Source organism: Calliopsis andreniformis, chromosome 1 (assembly GCF_051401765.1).
Source record: "Calliopsis andreniformis isolate RMS-2024a chromosome 1, iyCalAndr_principal, whole genome shotgun sequence".
In the NCBI taxonomy this organism is placed as follows: Eukaryota; Metazoa; Arthropoda; class Insecta; order Hymenoptera; family Andrenidae; genus Calliopsis; species Calliopsis andreniformis.
The window spans coordinates 5,370,956-5,390,221 of record NC_135062.1 but is presented as its reverse complement, the minus strand read 5'-3'; the positions used below and the strand labels follow the sequence as shown (position 1 = coordinate 5,390,221).

Sequence of the window (19,266 nt, the reverse complement as noted above, 5' to 3'; positions counted from 1 at the left end):
CTTCCGCTGAAACTGTCCAAGCCAGAGTGCCGCCACAATCCAATGTGACAGGCTATACGTATAGTTTATGTACGGTGAAATCTCCAAACGAGTCTCCGCTAGTATGATTGAATCGAAGGCCAAAAATGGAAGACCCTTCCTCCGTTTCATAATTAGACATAATATGCTGTTCTTCGAAGATATTTGAAAGTACATAGATACTTATATTTCTTAACAGTTAAGCAAATCTGACAGTGCGTTATTATGCAAAGCTGCGATAAAATAGTTTTAAACAATATCACAACCTTGAATATGTATATTATATAAAAATATAATTTTTTAGAGACTTTTGTCACAATAATCACTTAACGATAATACTATATTAAAATAAAAATAAAAATATAAATATGTAAGTAAATAAATATAGGAGAAACTTATTTAAATATAAAATTTTGAAAGTTCAGGATCAACTTCTGTAATATCTAATTTCTGTATGAAAAAAACGACTGTAATAATGTAGCTTATTGAAACGATAACGAATTTGTTTAGCAGATTGATTTACATTTCAGTTGTAACATAGTTCCTTTTTTCTTTGTTTATATTATTTATCTTTCTGATACTAATAAATAATTAATAAGCATTATCAGCATTTAATGCGCAATCATCTTTATTAAAAAGTACCTAATAAAACAACTTGTTACGGAACTCATTCCAGATTTAATTAATTGATACCCAACGAAAGGCCCTAATGAATTATTGGAAGATTTTACAAACGTAATATGAAAAACGTGAATAAAAAATGTGTACTTATTTGTAAAAATATGTTAGGTGGAATACGTTTTATATAATCATGACAATTTCCGTCAACTGTTGCAATCTCGTTTCATTGTATTTTTGCAAACTGAAATAGCTGAAACATCGCTACAGACACTTTACGATCTAAACAGCTTCATCCTGTCAGCGGAAATGCATTCAATAGCGCATTTGATGCATAACATTTTACACACGCAATGGCTTACGATAAATGAATGTATTTTTTATTTGTATAATGATATTTTATAGAATTTTTATCGATATGTGTACATGGAAATAATTACCTTTCATGTTTAAAAAGAAAACCAAAATTTTTGAAACGTATACATCATCTAACATGTAGATACAAAATTACGTGTAAGTGTATGCAATGTAGACAGTCTATTGCATCTATTTTAAATATTTTAAAATATTTTCCTACATTTTTCATAAATACATAATTAATTCCTTCACAATTTTAAATGCTTATACGCTATCTACTTCATGATGAAAATAACAAATTTAAATGAAGTTTGATTTCACAAGTAAAATATGCACTAAGTGCATTAATTCGATACAAAAATGTTTATCTTAAATACAATTTATAAACTACTTTTTATTATTATTAAGTAACAAGTTATGCAATATTAAACCAATAACCCATATTTTCAAGATATATTCCCGACTAAAAGTTTAAAATCATTCCCTAAATTAAGAAAAATGAAAATTATGTTCTTAATCATACAAGTTGAGCAACAGTAGCAACCAAGTTATTTTACCCTTTTAATATAAAGGATATTGTAATTATAGTTGAATTACTGTTTAAAATAATAACTCTGAACTAAGAGTATGAAAACTAACAAGTTATTCTAAACATTAGACCAGTAGATTCTCAGAAGAGAAACAGAAAATGAATCTTACTTATAGAAATTGAATTAATTAAATACGAACGTATTATCTTTCACAGTACGTTTTTCAACAGTTCTTACAAAAAGGCGTTTTGTGTATTTCTAGGTTTCCTTGACTTTAATGAGTTCAATGTCAGCGTTTCTTGAGTACAGAAGAATGAATTGCTTAAAAGGGTTTCCTCCATAAAATCAAGATGACTGTATCAAACAGAATTGATTTTTATACGATGTCCGATCTTTTAGTTATAAGGAACAGGATCGGTAATGCAACTTGCCTTTATTCATCAGTTTCAACCACAAAATAAAAAACAATTCTCTTCGTTAATGGAGCATGAAAAAACGACGTTATCCTTGAATTTGGAACAAGAACAACTACAGGCGATATTGAAACCTGCTCAGATTGTGCCTATCAGTGTTGTAGTTTATGTTCGAAATAAATTTTTAATAATAATATTTGTATACCTATTAATTTAATTTTATATATGGAATAAATATTTGACTACGAACAAGTAGTAATACTGATATAAGTTTTATAATTTTATTATTTATGCTGGTTCTATTAGGAGGATTTTAAATTAAATTTTATTAACGATTCAAACCTAGATTCATAATACAATTCATGGAAATGATAAAAGGTGTTACTTAGAAACGTTTCTGTTAATAGCAAATGTTTAATTTTTCCTATGAAACAAGTAGTTGTTTCATAGGAAACAACTACTTGTTTCATAGGATATTTGAATACAACATTTGATTACTGGTAAAACTTGTATTTATATAATACTAGTTATCCTTTTCTCACTAGGAACAAAAGATTAGAATCAACAATATCTTCATACGGTACATATGACATTAATTAACATTAAGAACACAAAAGCTAGTTCGTAGAAGATAATAATCGTAATTTAAGAACAACGATCGTTAAATGCTATTATGTAAAAAATTCTAGGAATTACTTAATCATTAGTGTGAATAAAATGTGTTTGAATATTTCGTAGAACAAGTTTTCCTATTGAGAATCGATTAACACAATTAATCATATTTGCTATTATTACTAACTTAATAAAAAATTTTAATGTTAAGTAGTAGGTACATATCAAACGAAAGTCAATAATATTTTTTTCACATAGATATTTTTTGAAAACTAATAGTTATCAAAAAAAAATATTCTTTTAAGAGACAACATATTTGTAATGCGTAATCCATAAATCTAAAAAAAGGAAAATATTTATTAAGGAATAATGATATATACATACGTATGTATCTAGATGAATTCACGTCTAGTGATTGTTAAATACCTATAAATGATTGAACTTGTTCTCAAAAGTTATTCATCCAGATCCTCCATTCGAATTATTATAACTCTATCCTGTATACGCTATTAAACCTTGTCCTCACTCTCTACCACTTTCTCATGTAAGTTGCTAAACTAACAAGCACTGTACAATTTATTTAACAAAACACAAATTTGAAAATTTCCAATCCTTTGTAACTACCTACGTTCACTTTTGTCTTTTTAAACTTTTTTCATTTATTTGATTCTTTTACGCTATATCAATTTGATTTTAATCTTTTAAAATCTTAGTCTACTAAATCTATATATAAGGATGAGACCAAACTAAGTCCATTACTTTCAAAATTTATTATAAATAATTGTAAATAAAAAAGATTGAATGGTATAAAATACTTTAAGTACAGTATTATGAAATATAGGATAGTAAATGTTTATTGCTCTCTTGAAAAATGACAAAAATTGACTTGGTTCTCAAATACAGAAACAATGTTGCAAAGAAATCAAAAAGACAATAAATGTCGTCATAAGAAACTAATGTCGTGTTAGCGAAATAGGCAATTTGAAAAATAGGAGTGGTTTCAAAGAAGAGTGCCCTCAATCCCAGCCTTTCCACAATAGTTTTCATTGCGCTGAGAAAAATCTACACTATGTCCGGTTTAAATGTATACAGGTAGTTATTCTCGTAAATATTAAAACTGAAACAAAATGTTTCAAACAAAAATTGTATGCTATTAAAGGGGACATACTATGATAATAACAATTTGGCCTTGCAATGACGTTGGAGAGTACTGTGAAGGTTACATTTAAACTTTTTAAAAGAATCCTATATTTTTGATTGCATATTCTTGTAGCGGATATAGAAACGTTTTTCAAAACATTGTATTTCTAAACGAAAAACAATTGAACAGTTTTATCTAAGCCAGACATGGCGGTATCAGTACATATAACACATGCATTTAATGTATTTTCTCAGCAAGTAATAACTTGAAAATAAAACCTACAATACAATTTCGACATTCTTAATTTTCTTCTGATCTTGGAACACAGAGTTACTTCTTAAAATTTCTCACACCTATCTTTAAACACATTGTATAACTTTGTCAAGTTTACAATCTGGGATTTTCTCTACCTTCAACCACAAAATTACTATTCATGAAATTTTTGCTATTATATATCGTATGTAAAGTATTTCATATTGGAATCATATTTATTCGTTATCGTCTGTCATAGAATTTCTCAAATCCCAAAAAAGGAATGAGGAAAGAAAAACGATTCAATGGTTAAAACGCATGCAAACATTCAGTATGAAAAATTTTTAATTCAGTTTTTCTGAGTATTATATTGAAATGTTTAACGTGACAATCTGAAATAAATTAGAATAAAAATAATTTTATTTTTTCACCATTGCTGTCCTGCAGCTTGGATCTACAAATCTACATGTATGTCTCTGTAAATAATTATCATCTAATAATATCAAATATTATAAGTAAATTTTACTACTAATAGAACTTATAAAAATAATCTATAAAAACTATTCTTTCGTAGTTAACAATTTTTTGTTTCTTCATTTCAACACTTATTTAAAATTGAGGAAATGACATTCGATTAATTCAAGCCCTTTTAACATTGAATTAAAGTACTTAATTAAATTCACTGATTATGGTCATATTTATGTAATATGCAATAAGAACGGATGTTGAAAATTAAAATTTCAGTTTATAAAATATAAGATCTATTTGTATATTTATATACAAACAGTACAAGGCACTTTTTTACAATTGTGATTTGGCAGTAGGTAACATTCTTTAATTCTTTGAATATCTTTGATATCAAAAATAGTTTTATAAGCGAATTCAAATCTCAGAGTATTTTTTGTGCTTACATACGTACCATTTACGCGTAAACAATAGTATACTGATTAAATTTATTAAACGCAACTGGACAACTATCTTTCTTCGGACCATGAAGCTAATGCACTTCAACGAAGATATGAAGAAAGAAACGATTTGACTGATGTGTTTAAAATCGTTGATGCAATGTAATAAATAAGAACGCGGAATGATCTCAGTATTACTTATATGTATGTACACCTAATTAGTCTACGAAAATTGTTGAAAAGTTCCTAATTTTGTTTCAATATTTTTGTCCATATTCAAACAAAACTTTTATAAGCAAACACTCCACCAGGTAGCAATAGTTCCAGTCTTCGTTTAAAGTGTCGCTTCTGCTTCAACATCCTTTGGAATCTTCTTTTTCTTATGAATTTTCCTACAAAAAAGGGAATTTTATTCATACAGGAATACGTAAAAAAAATAATACGTAAATAAATAGTAATTGATATTCAAAAGCATGAAATTGCTAGCTATTATTATCAGCTAATCTTGATTGTGATCACAATCATGATTACAATCAAAAACTATTTCAAAAGTTCTTATAATTTTACTTACTTTCCAAACTCCTCACCATCTTCGAGCGTCTCCGGAAGTGTACATCCAACCGTTTCTGGCAACAGAAGACAAAGCCCGGCACCAATAATTGGCAGAATTCCGAAAACAGCTGGTGGCAGCCATGCTTGTATATGATCCTTCAACAAAACGTTAAAATATTAACAAAAGTAGTGATACATAGTATAATAAATAATTAATTAGCATTTACTAATTTACATGCTTATTATCAAAAATTCGAGTACAAAAGTAGTGATACATATGATAAATAATTAATTAGCATTTACTAATTTACATACTTATTTTCAAAAATTCGAGTACGCGTTTTATTTCATTTCGCACTAAACTATATTCAAAGTTTATTTCATTAAATTTAAAATTAGATTTTATTTATTAGACATAGAACTCTATTTCATAGATAAATTATGTGTAGTAATTTCATCCATACATAAATCATGTGTAGTATTTTAATTTATGCAAAATTCATGTGCAATTATTTTGCAAAGACCTTAACGTAAAACTAACTATTAATTTTGAACAATCAGCAAAAAAAATATATATATACATATATTAAAAATATGCGCCCCAAATTGTAGAAAAAATGTATTTATTTAAAATGTATTATTTTAAAATTGTAAAAAAATAACACATAGTAAAATAAATACGCAGATAAAACTGTTTTAACTATCTACCTAAAAAATTGTAACAGAATTTTCTCGTGTATTACAAAAAGCAACGCGATAATAATTTTTGAACATAACATGATAATACTACTCTTACTTTTTATGTAGATAAAGTAATATAAGTCATTTCTCTGAACAAATATGTACTATGTAGGCCATAGAACATTACATTGATATTTCTATCATTACAAAAATGATTGACAAGCGTTTAGTTGCGTAAAACCCAAGTACTAAAACACGATCTGTAATCATTCTCTTATTTCCTCATTGACATAAATATAAACATGTTATTCTAAGCTTCATGTTCACAATCTGCTACTACTACAAAAGTGTGAGTAAAAACATATTTCAAGTCAAGTAAAAAAACAAAGTAATTTTTTTTAATAGTAACTTCCTCCAAGTTGTCATAACATTTGCGAAAGAAGATTTATTTTACTTTATCACTCTATGTCACTTTCCTTGCAAATTGCAGATATGCAATACGTGCCCATTAGCACAATAAAGTCACCAACTTCTCACAATTTTATATTGCTATTTATTCGCTTACCAAGGACACTACAAACGGTGCTGTGATGGAGCCAATTCTAGCGCACATGCTGCTGGTGCCTACACCTATGTTCCTGACAACCGTGGGAAACAATTCACCGGAAAACAGGTAAACCGTCGTGAAGGAGACCGACATACCAACGATGCCGAAACAGACTAGAATTAATCGAATCCACGTGATATCTGCGAACGAGAGAAATAAGAATCAACGCAGGCCACGCAGTTATATAGATTATTCACTCCACTGTGCCAATTATTGATTGGGAAGCTTTTCGTTAATAAATGAACTGTTGCCTCACCGCTTGGAACTAGGAGAAGAAAAAGCGCAGCGACGCCAGAGATCGTGTTGCTGCAAATTAACGTGACCTTTCTGCCAAGTCTGTTCATCGCCCACCAAGCGACAAAGTTACCAGGTATCTGCATCGCGCCTGAGACGGCGAAATTCACGAAAATATCGCCACCAACTTGTCCTACGTACTGTGACATTCCGAACAATCCCATCCCACAGACGATCCAATTGAAGAAGATCGACAAGGACTTTACTCTCATGTTGGGAGTACGGAACAGATCTAAAATTGATGCTTTGTGGTCTGACTCCGTTCGTTTTGAATTCTGAAAGAAAATATGGTAAGTATTGAGGAATGTATTTATTTAAAACGTACTAGTTCGAATTGCTTGTTTTGGAATAATCTTCTAAATAGAAGACAGACATACATGATGCAAACAGTGTTGTCTGACCAACTCTGGAATATCCTTATCTTCTACTTTGTTCACATTAGCAGCCTTTTGTAAGACCTTGCAAGCTGCTCTTTGCTTTCCGAAAGCTAGCAGCCATCTAGGAGATTCAGGTACAATCCACCAGTAGCTTAATAAAATAATAGAAGGTAACGTGATTGCGAGTTGAAGGTGTTGCCAATGGCGGAACAAAAACCCAAGTCCAGCCAATGACATGTGGCCCAAACTAAATGGAATTTGGTAAAGTACTGTGATAGCAGCCCGCCACTTTGTACCAACGATTTCCATACCTGCAAAGTATGAATCAATGTAATTAAATACATTGTCCAGTATAAATGAACAAATGAAAATATAAACATTTTAGAATTAAAATATCCTTTGATCTTTAATATTGTGATAACTGAAATTGTAAAATAACTGATATTGTTGAAGTCTTTTTTAATTTTATTCGGCATTAACCTTGGAAAAAAATAACGTTTGTAAAAAATATTGACTGCTGTAATAATATTAATGTTAATTCATAAAGTGGTACTGACTTTTCAGTTTGTATGTATAACCTAAAATTAAAATAATAAAAAGCTTAGAACTAATACAATATATTCAATATATTTCTTTTAGACTGTTATACCTGTTATGAAAGCTTCAGACATTTTGCAATGTTTTAGTATAAATGTTCTATGCTTCTTAAACTGTTAAAGTCACATCTATAACTCAGAAATTTTAAATTTCTTCATTTTACGGATATAAACTTAATAACTAGATTGTAGATTTTTATGCATTCAGAATTCATATAATATGAAAAAATATATAAAACAAGTGACGTAAAATGCAACTTAGAGTATTTGATGTATAAAGCATTTTTCTATTTTTGTTCCATTTTTTGTAACTGTGTTTATGTAAATATGAAATTGCATAAAAATCAATAGTCATTTAATAACTAAAGAGTTTACTTACAAATAACATAGCTTGTAACCATTGTACCCCCCGTGGCCAAAGCGCTGAGTAATTTCATTAACAATAAAGCTGGAAACCATGGCACGACGGCACATCCAATACCGGAAACCAGCTGAAGAACTACGGATACCATCAACGGCATCTTTCTACCATATCTAATGTAAACAATTTGTATAATTTAATTCTATTGAATATTATTAGATCTACGATAGTGTATTTATTCTGTTTAGAAACTGAAACTTTATGCATAAAATAATCTATATTGTCTGTACCTATCTGCTAGATTGCCAAATATAATATTGCCCAAAAGCACGCCGAACATCAAAATAGATTGCTGGATATTGGCGTAATGTGTTCGACTGCATACTAAATTCCACTGAAATAATATAATTGTAAACAAAAATTTATTTAGAAGAGTCTGTACAACTGAAGGAACTATTTGAGAGTAAATAAAATGGAGAATACACGATGATACTACAAAATTTGAAAATTCTACAAGACCTTCATGATACAACAGACAACATGCACGAATATAAAATTCGCTTACCATATCCATGCAACTATTTTTATCATAAGAAAATTTTAAGAAAAAAAAAGTATATTTAAAGAAACTTCTACAAAATAAAATATTAAGTGCAACTTCTAATATTCCGTGAGGGCGGTTTCGTATAACATTGTCAGTAACATTACACAAAATATCTTTAAGAGGCATCAAATTCTTCTAAACTACACCAAATAGTGACATTAAAAATCGACTTTCAATCGACACAGCATAGCATAACTTAATCACTCACTAATTTCACATCTATTTATATCTATCATCGATCACTAGTATAAATATAAAATACATGACTAATAAAAGGACACTGACCGAACGTTTGCACTTACCCAACGATACCTCGTTAAACGTTTAAATCGTTTCGCACAATATCCACTTGGCCGTTTCGCATACTATTTCGATCGAGAAACGTAACTCCCGCGCACTATTCGTATGCATCGTAATTTATGAAAAAGTATCAAGGAAAAAATCATTTAGAATAATCTATTTAAACTCCGCCGCTGTAATTCAAGGTATCGATTACCGCCTCTTCTGCTCGGCCGTTTCAAAGAAGCAAATGATCGAGTGAAGAAATAATTACCTGCGATATTATCGTCTCTGTGAACGTGCTCCTGTCATACTCCCACTCGGTGCATTCTGCTAGAGTACCATTGACATTGACTATGCACTGATCAGAGAACTCTGAGCGGGCTGGCGCGGTGCAGTTATACTCTTGATGCGGCGCCATGAAGACGATCGCAAGCTGGTGCCAAGCGATCGGGAACTTGACCAGGGAGATCGCCAGACAGACGTATATTTGCCATCTGCCAAGATTCCCAATTGCTTCCTGGACGGCATCGACCTCCTCGTTTTTGTCGACATCTTTGCCATTTGATACTTGCTTGCCATTCACTTCCGCTAAATAATTAATACATTTTTCTATTAATGTTAATCTGGTGATGTTTCTTCGTTTCTCTTATATTTCTAGGTTTTCATTAATTCTCAAGTGGTAAAGCAAATTATTGCTTGGCAAACACTGGTCAACGAAATAATTAGACACGTTATACTTAAAGTTTGCGAATGTTTCATAGATTTTGTTCTTATAGAAGGCACAAACCAGTAAAAGTCTTAATTGTTTGTTGACTCAAGTATTATAAATAACTGTTATTGTGATTCATGTTTTGAATTCAAATATACTGTTGCTTTTACTACATTCTTAACTGATTTAGACCCAAAGTTGCGTAAACGTAGTATTACATTTACTATTTTTTTTTAGTGAATTTACATTATTGAATTCTATTGCGTCATCTTAATGTTATAAACTGAACTTCCAAAGATAATCTTCATATTTTTCTCATTACTATTCCTCTTTTTTCCTAGATCCTACATCGTTTTAAACATTAAACAAATTGAGATATATGTAACATCAGAATACACTATTTTTTCATAAGTTATAGACTCTTTTTTGAGAATCTTTTTCATTTAGTAGGCATCTATAAGATATCTACTAATGTAAAACGTTCTTTCCCTATATTATTTAGAATATATGCATTTATCTTCTCCAATAACGTTGCATTTACGCTGCTTAATAAATTAATATTACTAGAATAAGCGATAATCGAGTCTCTTCAACACTTTGCATGTAACATATTTCTTTTAAACACCCAGCAATAGTTAGCCGACATACATAAATGTACACACATTCGTTTTCAGCTTGCTACTAAGTTTAAGACTCTCATCACATGTTCAAACATTACCCTGCATAGTTTGAATGCCTCTGACTAGTCTCCCAAGCATTACAATTTTATATTTTGAATTTTTTTTTCTAAAGAAATAAACAGCTCAAAACACTTTAAATTTAAATACAAATTTTAAAAAATACATTAATGATTTTAGAAAAATTTGACAAACGAAAAATTAAAGGGGATAGAAACATTTTGATTAGATACTTCAATTCAGTGTGCAAGATTACATATACAACAATGATTAAGGTTTATGCTATGCAAACTTTGTTATTCAGAAAAGTTAGTAGAAATAAACATTGTCTGACTATAAATATACGTAAACATAAAATATTTTAGATAAATGATAGATTTACTTTCTTCTTTTAGTAGTTAGGTAAATTTCTTATACTAGGCTTAAACGTTTAAAAATGAACCACAATGCATAAATTTCAAACATAATGATTTGAAAGTTATATCGTCCTCCAATAATCTTTTTGATACCATTTGAAAATTAATATTATGAAACATTGTTATAAATAGATTGATTTATTTCGCTAAAACATGGACGCTATTTGAATGAAGAGAATAAAGTAGATAAAAGTAAATATGAATTTTGCAACAAGTTGATTCTTAGATATTTAAAAGTAACTCTAAAATAATTTTAACACTACATTATGTTACAAAAGCAAAAACTGCATAAAATTATCAAAAGATGAAATATAGGATTAGCAGTAGTAATAAATATTAACTATTAATATTAATATTCAGTGTTCTCAAAAGAAGAACCAACAACAATTTTTTTTAATTATGTTGATATGAATTGCCTTTAAAATTCTAAAATTCTCAAACAGTTCTCGCTTTCCCATAATAATAACTGACATAATAAGCTACGTGGGTAAATTGTCTGTAACTTGTTACAAGGTATTCAATAGAGAGGCATTTTCCTTGAATAATAAACACTTTGAATAATTGATGCTCACAGGTTTCTTCAGAATCCTTGGATTAGAAACTCATAAATTACAGTGACTTAAGACTTTTTAAGCGTGCTAGAAATGGAACGTATAACAGCAACCATTGTGAACACATTTTTTGAACTCCAGAAGATTAATCGGATCTTTTTTCACCTAATCGCAGATTTTTTTACTCTCAGTGAACATCTTCATTTGAAAAAGAAACTATTAACATCTACATTACCGACCAAAAGTTTAGAATCACTTGTTAATTCACAATCAAACTATATTGTATAGCAAAGTCGTTTTGATTCAAAGTTTTTACTTCAGTATGTATAATGCAATAAATGAATACAATTGTTTACTGTTAATAAAATCGTTTGTTTAACAGTGTACGTATTATTTAAAATTAAACTTTATTTACTCTAATTTAGTAAATGATTCCAAACATTTTCCCGGTAGTGTATGCTTCTTATTCCTTGACATTATCTCGGTTACAAGCTCGTTGTACACGTTTATGATGACATGTTAATAGTAAAACTTGTTTCAGATAAATTAACACTTTCTACACCTCCTTTGCATATTACAATTGAAGAGCTGTTAATTGATGCCTTGTTTGTAAGGTCAATAAAAAATTGATTTCTTAGGCTACTGTTATATATACATGTAAAAATAAAGAATAAAAAATAATACAACAACACTGATTCAATAAGTTATCTTGGATGACACTGGTTTTTTCATCTACCTATATTTATTAACATTATTTTGATATCCTCCCGTAACAACTCTGTATCTCAGAGTCAGACTAACCCAAGTCCATTTCTTTCAAAATTAAATTTTTTGCAGGACCTTATTGCTGTTTCTTCATTTTATTAGAATAATAGAAATTTAGTTAAGCTATATTATAAGTGAAAGAAGTTTAATAGTATAAACTACTTCAAATACTATGTTAACAAATGGATAATCGCATTTGTGTTTTAGCTTTTTCAAATAATAGTGAAAAAAGACTTGGGTCACGTTTGCTGTCAGATACAGAACTTACGCCTTCATGTTTTTCAATATAAAATTAACAACGAAACACAACGTTACTTGATTTCAGCAGTTCTTGCATGATTTCGTTCCACACATTCACAAGGATTAATTTTTTACGACTATTTCCGTTATTCTTCATCCTTCTTCCACTTTGTGCACGTAATGCGCGATTAGACTTTTGATTATCCATAGTACATTTAATTATGTAATCGTAATCGTTGGATGGAGAAGACTTTCGCGAATAACGTAGCGGCAGTATTAGCGGAAAGAAATAAAAAAGCACTATCACTGTTATCACGAAGACATATAACAAGGCAGACGCAAATACTACTTATAGTACCTACGAAAGTTATTTTTAATTTCCCTCTACATTCCATTCCTGATCAGATTCCACCAGAAATTTCTTATGATTCCAGAAGGAAGTTGATACAACATTTTTATGACGTCTCTGAATTCATTTACATATTTATCATTTTTATCACGGAGCTTTTCATTCTCTGATAATCTGACAATACTGAGTGTTATACTTCACAACGAATAGGTATACAGGGTGTACGACGCAAATGGGACAAGGTGTATCTTTAAAACGGTTAGAAATAGAAACAAATGTATTAGAATAAAATTATATGATATAGAATAATGTATAATCTAGATATAATTTTATGTAATCATTTTGAATTTGTTCTGAAATAAATGGCTACATCTTTGCACTGTAAAACGTAAATTTTATAGTAATTTTATATATTCAATTAAAATGTTATACTAATTTTATATATGCACTGCATTTTTTAATTTTTTGAAGTAATAATGAATGATCAACCCTATATTTTTGAAAATACTATCAATACAAAGTTTTCAGATTTACTTAAGGCGATTATACATGTAAGTGGGCAATCAATAATACCAAACAGTGTAATTATACTATTAAGAGTCAACAGACGCTATAAACAATAACAAAGATCCTTCAATGGCAATATGTCTTTGAGACAACAATTACGAAGACAGCAATTAATTGTCGCTTAACAAATTTGGCCTTTGGTGTACAATGCATCTAAATTAAGGATCAGACGTAGCTCAATTCGGTACTCAACTCTTTTTATAATACATATTTCTATTTAAAGACGATCTTTAGTAAATAAATTACTTAAAAAATCGAAATTTGATGCTGAATTGTTCAGTACTTTGATGAAAATGATTCTCACCTTTAAAAATTATAACTCCAGACCCTGTTGCGAAAATTGGTCTTTAAGGAAGACAAGCTCAAGAGCATACAACAAAACCAATCCTTGTCAATGTTTTCCTTTTTTTAGGAAAACAAAAAATAATGTAGAACCTTTCATTCTTGTTCAATTTAACAAAATATTCATTATAGTACACCTATTGTTTATTATATAATTTATTTTTACTCGAAAAACAATTAAATGACGCATAGTAGAATATCTTTTGCAATAACGATAATGATGTCCATGCAAATTGCAAACTTTTATTCTAAACAGATACAGACAGTCATAGCTATAGTAGGAAGGTAAATATTTTGCAAACGATCATTTTCTACGCAAATTAGATTAGACGATTTTTCGTTGCGTAACGTATACACGATTATGCGTGCAAATTTAACGAGACGCGTAATAATTGCTGTGAGACGAATAAGATGATTTAATCAAATCTGCTTAATCCGTGATCAAGATGAATTGATAAATTACGTAAGCACGATGCTTAACTCCTTCGTTTGTGTTTCGTGCGCATCTTCAGAACCTCGAACTTAATTAAATTGTAGCTGCTTGTAGAAACAAACACCACGTTGATGATGATGATTTGCGTCTCATGAATGAATATCTACGTACATGAATAGTGTGGGAACAGAACTTCCATATCTACATATGAAAGAATTATTAACTTTATGGACGTATGCTATGGTTGGTTGTCAACACTAATATATAGGTATTTTATTAATGTGCTAAATTTATTAGCACAATTTTTTGTTCATCCTATTTCTTTCACGATAAATTATACAGATGAGCAATTTTCAGCAAAAATGACATAATTCGAGAATCCTAATTTTTCCAAGAATCAACCAATATCTTTATTTAGTAATAATTTTTCAGAAATCGTTTTTCTAATACTAATAACTTAGAAACTTAGCAAATGAACGGTATGAAAATTCAAAAATATACTTATGTTATAATTTTGTGGTTATACAGTAAAATAACACAACTTACATATTTTTATTCTGGAGATATTAATATTCGAAATTTTGAACCTCAATTCTATATTATGAATTTGCGTTTTATTAATTTTCATTCTTCAAGAGAAAAATTCAAAATTTTCAAAGTATAAATTGTATCTTGAAAGACTTTAAGTAAGGTACACACTCAATTTTTTTAAAAATGTGCTTATGTCATTTTGCCATATTTTCTTCTTTAGTAACACTGCAAACACCGTTTCTAACTTTATGGTCTACTGAAGGTCGCAACTGAGGTAAGAAGAGTGCTGTACTTCTCTAAGAGAAATTGTAAAATTGATTTAGTGTCAGACATAGACGAGCCATAAAAAGCGATGAATGTCACTAATTAAAAAGGTTGTTAAATCACGTTAAAAAGGTAGCAAATTAATAGATTGTAATAAGCCAAAGAATTACTAAATTGCGAAGGTGTCTAAATTGCAATTGAATTCAAATTTTTATAAACGTCCATAAAACGCAACAATATAATATGTGCAAATTTCTTGCTAAAAATCCATATTTATCTCTACAGCAGATTTGAAAATACATATAAACAAGTATAATATCCTTGGAAACATGTAAATTAACACATCAAAAAAATTCGCAACTAGCGGTACGTCTAAATTTAGTTCGTAACACGTACAATTAGAAAGTGAATTTTTCTTGTTCGCAAACTACTTTGAATATTAGAAGAACTGGTTGTCAGGCAACGTATTGAAAATACCTGGATTACTGTACTATTTTAAAATCTAAGAACAATAAGGTCTAAAATTAAGGCCATTTTTAATTGACTGTATTTATCTATATGGTGAAAGTTTGATCCATTACATTTAACATTTATTTACATCATATCGCTGCAAACAATTATTATATAAGATTAGATTTAAATAATATAAGTAAACAATCTTATTTCTAAGGAGCAACGTAATTTATCTATAATTTTAAAACGAAGAATAAAAAGACTAATTACGTTAATAGTGAAATGTAACCATATAATATAAAATGCGCATATGTCAAGGTTCAATTTACAGCATTCATCAACATTACTTACTGATGCATAAAAATAGTTTTCTTCGCGTTTTACTGAATTACTAATAGCTATACAATCGCATCATTTCATTTTACTCACATAATTGTTCACCTTTCCACATTAATAAAAAGAAATACCGTGAAACTAAAGAAACACAAGCAATAATAAAATTCTCGAGTTTCACGTCCCTCGCCAGGAAATCTACATCTTAATTCGCCCTGACACGGTTATCGTATCTACCTAGCAACGCAACCCTCCACGTCTACGTACCATACCTCGCATTCCACTGCAACTCCTGCATTCCCCACATTCTCCACGTTGAGTGTCATTAGAATATCACAATTCAACATAACCAACAATAATTCGAACCAATAATATATAAAAATCTGTTTCGAATGGTACATTCGATAAATTTTAAAGATGCATTCATGAAGCTTCATTATTTGTTTATTTTTAAGTTCTGCTCCATTATACATACACGTATCTATGCGTGTAATGTAATATGTGTTATAATGTAATAATTTGCTTTTAATATTGATTTCTTCATCGAATCTACATTTTTTTCCTACAAGAAATAGAAAATCAAAGTTTTAATTTCATTTCATGACCCGGCGATATAATTGTAAGGTGTTCTGCGATAGAGGTCAGGAATCTTAAGGGGCGATTCAACATGCTAAAACGAGACGATAATCAAGAATGATGAAAATGCATTTGAGGCTTCATTTCAATGAATTGTTGAGAAAACAAAATACCCATGGAATATGTCTGACTTATGACTTACTCTACTGCCGACTTACAGTAACCAGGTCAGACACAGCGAAGCCAGTAGAACAAGTCTCAAGTCAGACACATTTCCCGCGAATTTTAGGCATTTTCTCAGTAATTCATAAGTGTAGAAACAAGCTTTAACAGCAATTTTTTGATACTCGATTTTCGTTTTATTTTGAGATGTAGAATCCTCCCTTAAAGTTTCTAACACTTGTTATCGAACACCATGTATACAGTGCTCACTAGTGAGGCTTCTGGATGTAAACCCTATCCTTTTGGAAGAAATTTCCCAATGCTTCGCAAAGCAGTGAAGCTAGCTTCATCAAGAGATCGAATAACACATTAACGCTAGTGTGTGGCTCGAGTCAAAGCTAATTACATAATGGACCCACTATTTTAATACATTTTAAATGTATTGAATAAAAAGAAAGGTAAACAAATACAAAAATACATAAAACACCATAAGACAGACATCGACACTAGTGTGTTAGTCGAACTCCTGATGAATCTAGCTGTAATTCTAAAGCTATCTACAGTGAAACAACAACGAAGAACATTTTGTCACCTCTAGTGTGAAAAATAAGAAAATTGTAATACTCTTTCAAAGAATAAATTCTAGACACAAAAATAATGAAAATTCAAATGTATACAAGGTGAATGTCATAGCTGTATCACTTAATTTTCCTTTAACATATTGGTAACATTAATAAATATTTCAAATGAAAGCTATTTGGTGTCATGCCAACATGCTCCTTTTTGGTATGCTTCTTTTGATACCAAACACTTTCATTTTCTCATACAACAAATAGTTTACAAGAAAATTTAGGTGATACTGTTATGAGACTCACCCTGTATATCCCCGAAAATATACATATAGTCTTTTAATTACATGCTATAAGCCACAAAAAAGCTAAATTTACGAAATATCTTCCAAAACAACATGATATACACCCAAAAACCCCAACAGTGAGGGCTCTATAAAGTCAAACAATTCACATAAAATCAACGAGAGATTATTTTCTTCGTCGCCCATAAATCTGCTGTGCCCCAAGCTTCGCGTAATTTTATCTTATTGAATAAGAGACGACTGATTCGATGAGGTAGCCACTAATGAGACATCGGTTAAGCGGGAAAAATATATGGCATCGGTAATTAAACTGTTTACTCCGTATCGATTACCGTTCATTTGCGTTCGTCCGCGCTTGTGACGACGATTGCCGTCGACGTGGACATCGCTCTCTTGCGCAACAAGTGGGTGTGCGCCGGAAAGAGAAGTCGAACTGGTCAATCGCGTACACGCTTATCAGGCTTGATACGCTCGTTCGTCTATGCCTCGCGTGTCAACAGTAACGCGTAAAAATGATACACGTCACACATGTGCATACTGCCCATGGTCACGAACGTGCATATGTACACAGAACTTACTGGAGATGATAACTGCCACTTAATGCTCGTAAATAAGGTGCGCAATTAAGACGCTTTTAAATTCAACGTAACATGTGTAATTTTGTAATTTACTTTTCTCTTCGTTACGTTTGACGATTTGAGAAGCGGCGGTATTGAAGAAATGAAATTGTATGTATAAATATAAAATAAATATGTGTGAATGTATATGTATAGGATTACCCACAAAAACGGTGGCGCGAAGTGAGAGATAGTGATTTTGTATGATAAAGTAAATCGATGTTCAGTCATTTTTTAATATTCGGCTTACTTTTTGGAAAATTTGACTTTATGATTATGTTGATTAGATATTTACTCAAGTATAATCAACTATACTGTATTTTTCTATAAATTTTTCTGTAGAAATTATTTCTGTACAGAGCATCTCACAAATTTGTAGAATTTTAAATAACCCACTAGTTAATATACGCAATTATAATTTTTTATTGTAACAAATTCAGAGTTTTTTATTCTATGCTACTGAATTGGCTCAACAAGCAGCTTCCATTTCGTATATAAGCGAATTCCCAATCTCTATTTTCTATTTTCAGTGGGTACCGTAATATGACAGAATAATATTAAAAATAAGAAACGATATTTATTTTACCGTTTTTTATAAGACATTTTATTATATAAATTTCTAACACTTTATACTCTTCTATGTATAAACAGATTTTATTAATTTCACAAACATAAATTTAAACTCTAAAGCTCTAAATCGTTTCATAAATCCCAAATTTTATAATATAAAATCTAATATTTAAATATATTACATTGTAATATTTAAAACGTTGAAAATGTAATACATATTTTAAAACATATTTTTATGTTAAACATTTCGACTTATTCATCTGTTTCAACACGTTTTACAAGAAACTCATCGTTTTTATCAAATAATGAATATTCCCCGGTTACGAAATTCTCTGTTATCAGTATGCCTAACGTCAATATAAATTTGCATTTATTGTTCGTCAGTCTGCTGTGTAGATTAAATCAATTAAACTTGTCTTCAGCGAACTTTGCTCGGGTGAAATTGAATAACGTTCTTCGACGAATGACTCATACCATTCAATAATTGGAAAGTATCATTTACAATGCACTTCTTTCACATTTTACGATAACAATTTCATGTAAAAATATTAAACATAAGAAGGATAATACACATTAGAGCTTATTTATTGAGTTTTATGGTATTAATTTCTAAGAATTTATATTACCCAAAAATTTT

The 19,266-nt window shown here is 29.9% G+C and overlaps 1 protein-coding gene across 4 annotated transcripts in view; it reads right to left on the bottom strand.

The window, feature by feature from the left end:
- Positions 1 to 4,219: 4,219 nt before the first annotated feature.
- Positions 4,220 to 19,266, bottom strand: part of LOC143179260 (organic cation transporter protein) — a 38,389-nt gene continuing 23,342 nt past the window's right edge. For 2 of the 4 annotated variants that reach the window (XM_076378403.1, XM_076378411.1), the window contains exons 3-10: positions 9,472 to 9,788; positions 8,605 to 8,708; positions 8,333 to 8,487; positions 7,358 to 7,668; positions 6,943 to 7,255; positions 6,645 to 6,826; positions 5,418 to 5,554; positions 4,221 to 5,238 (exon numbers count right to left, since the gene is read on the bottom strand). In XM_076378403.1, the coding sequence (XP_076234518.1) occupies positions 5,181 to 5,238; positions 5,418 to 5,554; positions 6,645 to 6,826; positions 6,943 to 7,255; positions 7,358 to 7,668; positions 8,333 to 8,487; positions 8,605 to 8,708; positions 9,472 to 9,788 (1,577 nt within the window). In that variant the 3' untranslated portion in view covers positions 4,221 to 5,180. Of the gene's footprint in view, positions 5,239 to 5,417; positions 5,555 to 6,644; positions 6,827 to 6,942; positions 7,256 to 7,357; positions 7,669 to 8,332; positions 8,488 to 8,604; positions 8,709 to 9,471; positions 9,789 to 16,097; positions 16,173 to 19,266 lie in introns of those variants that run through there. The other 2 variants (XM_076378394.1, XM_076378419.1) reach the window with 2 other exon arrangements.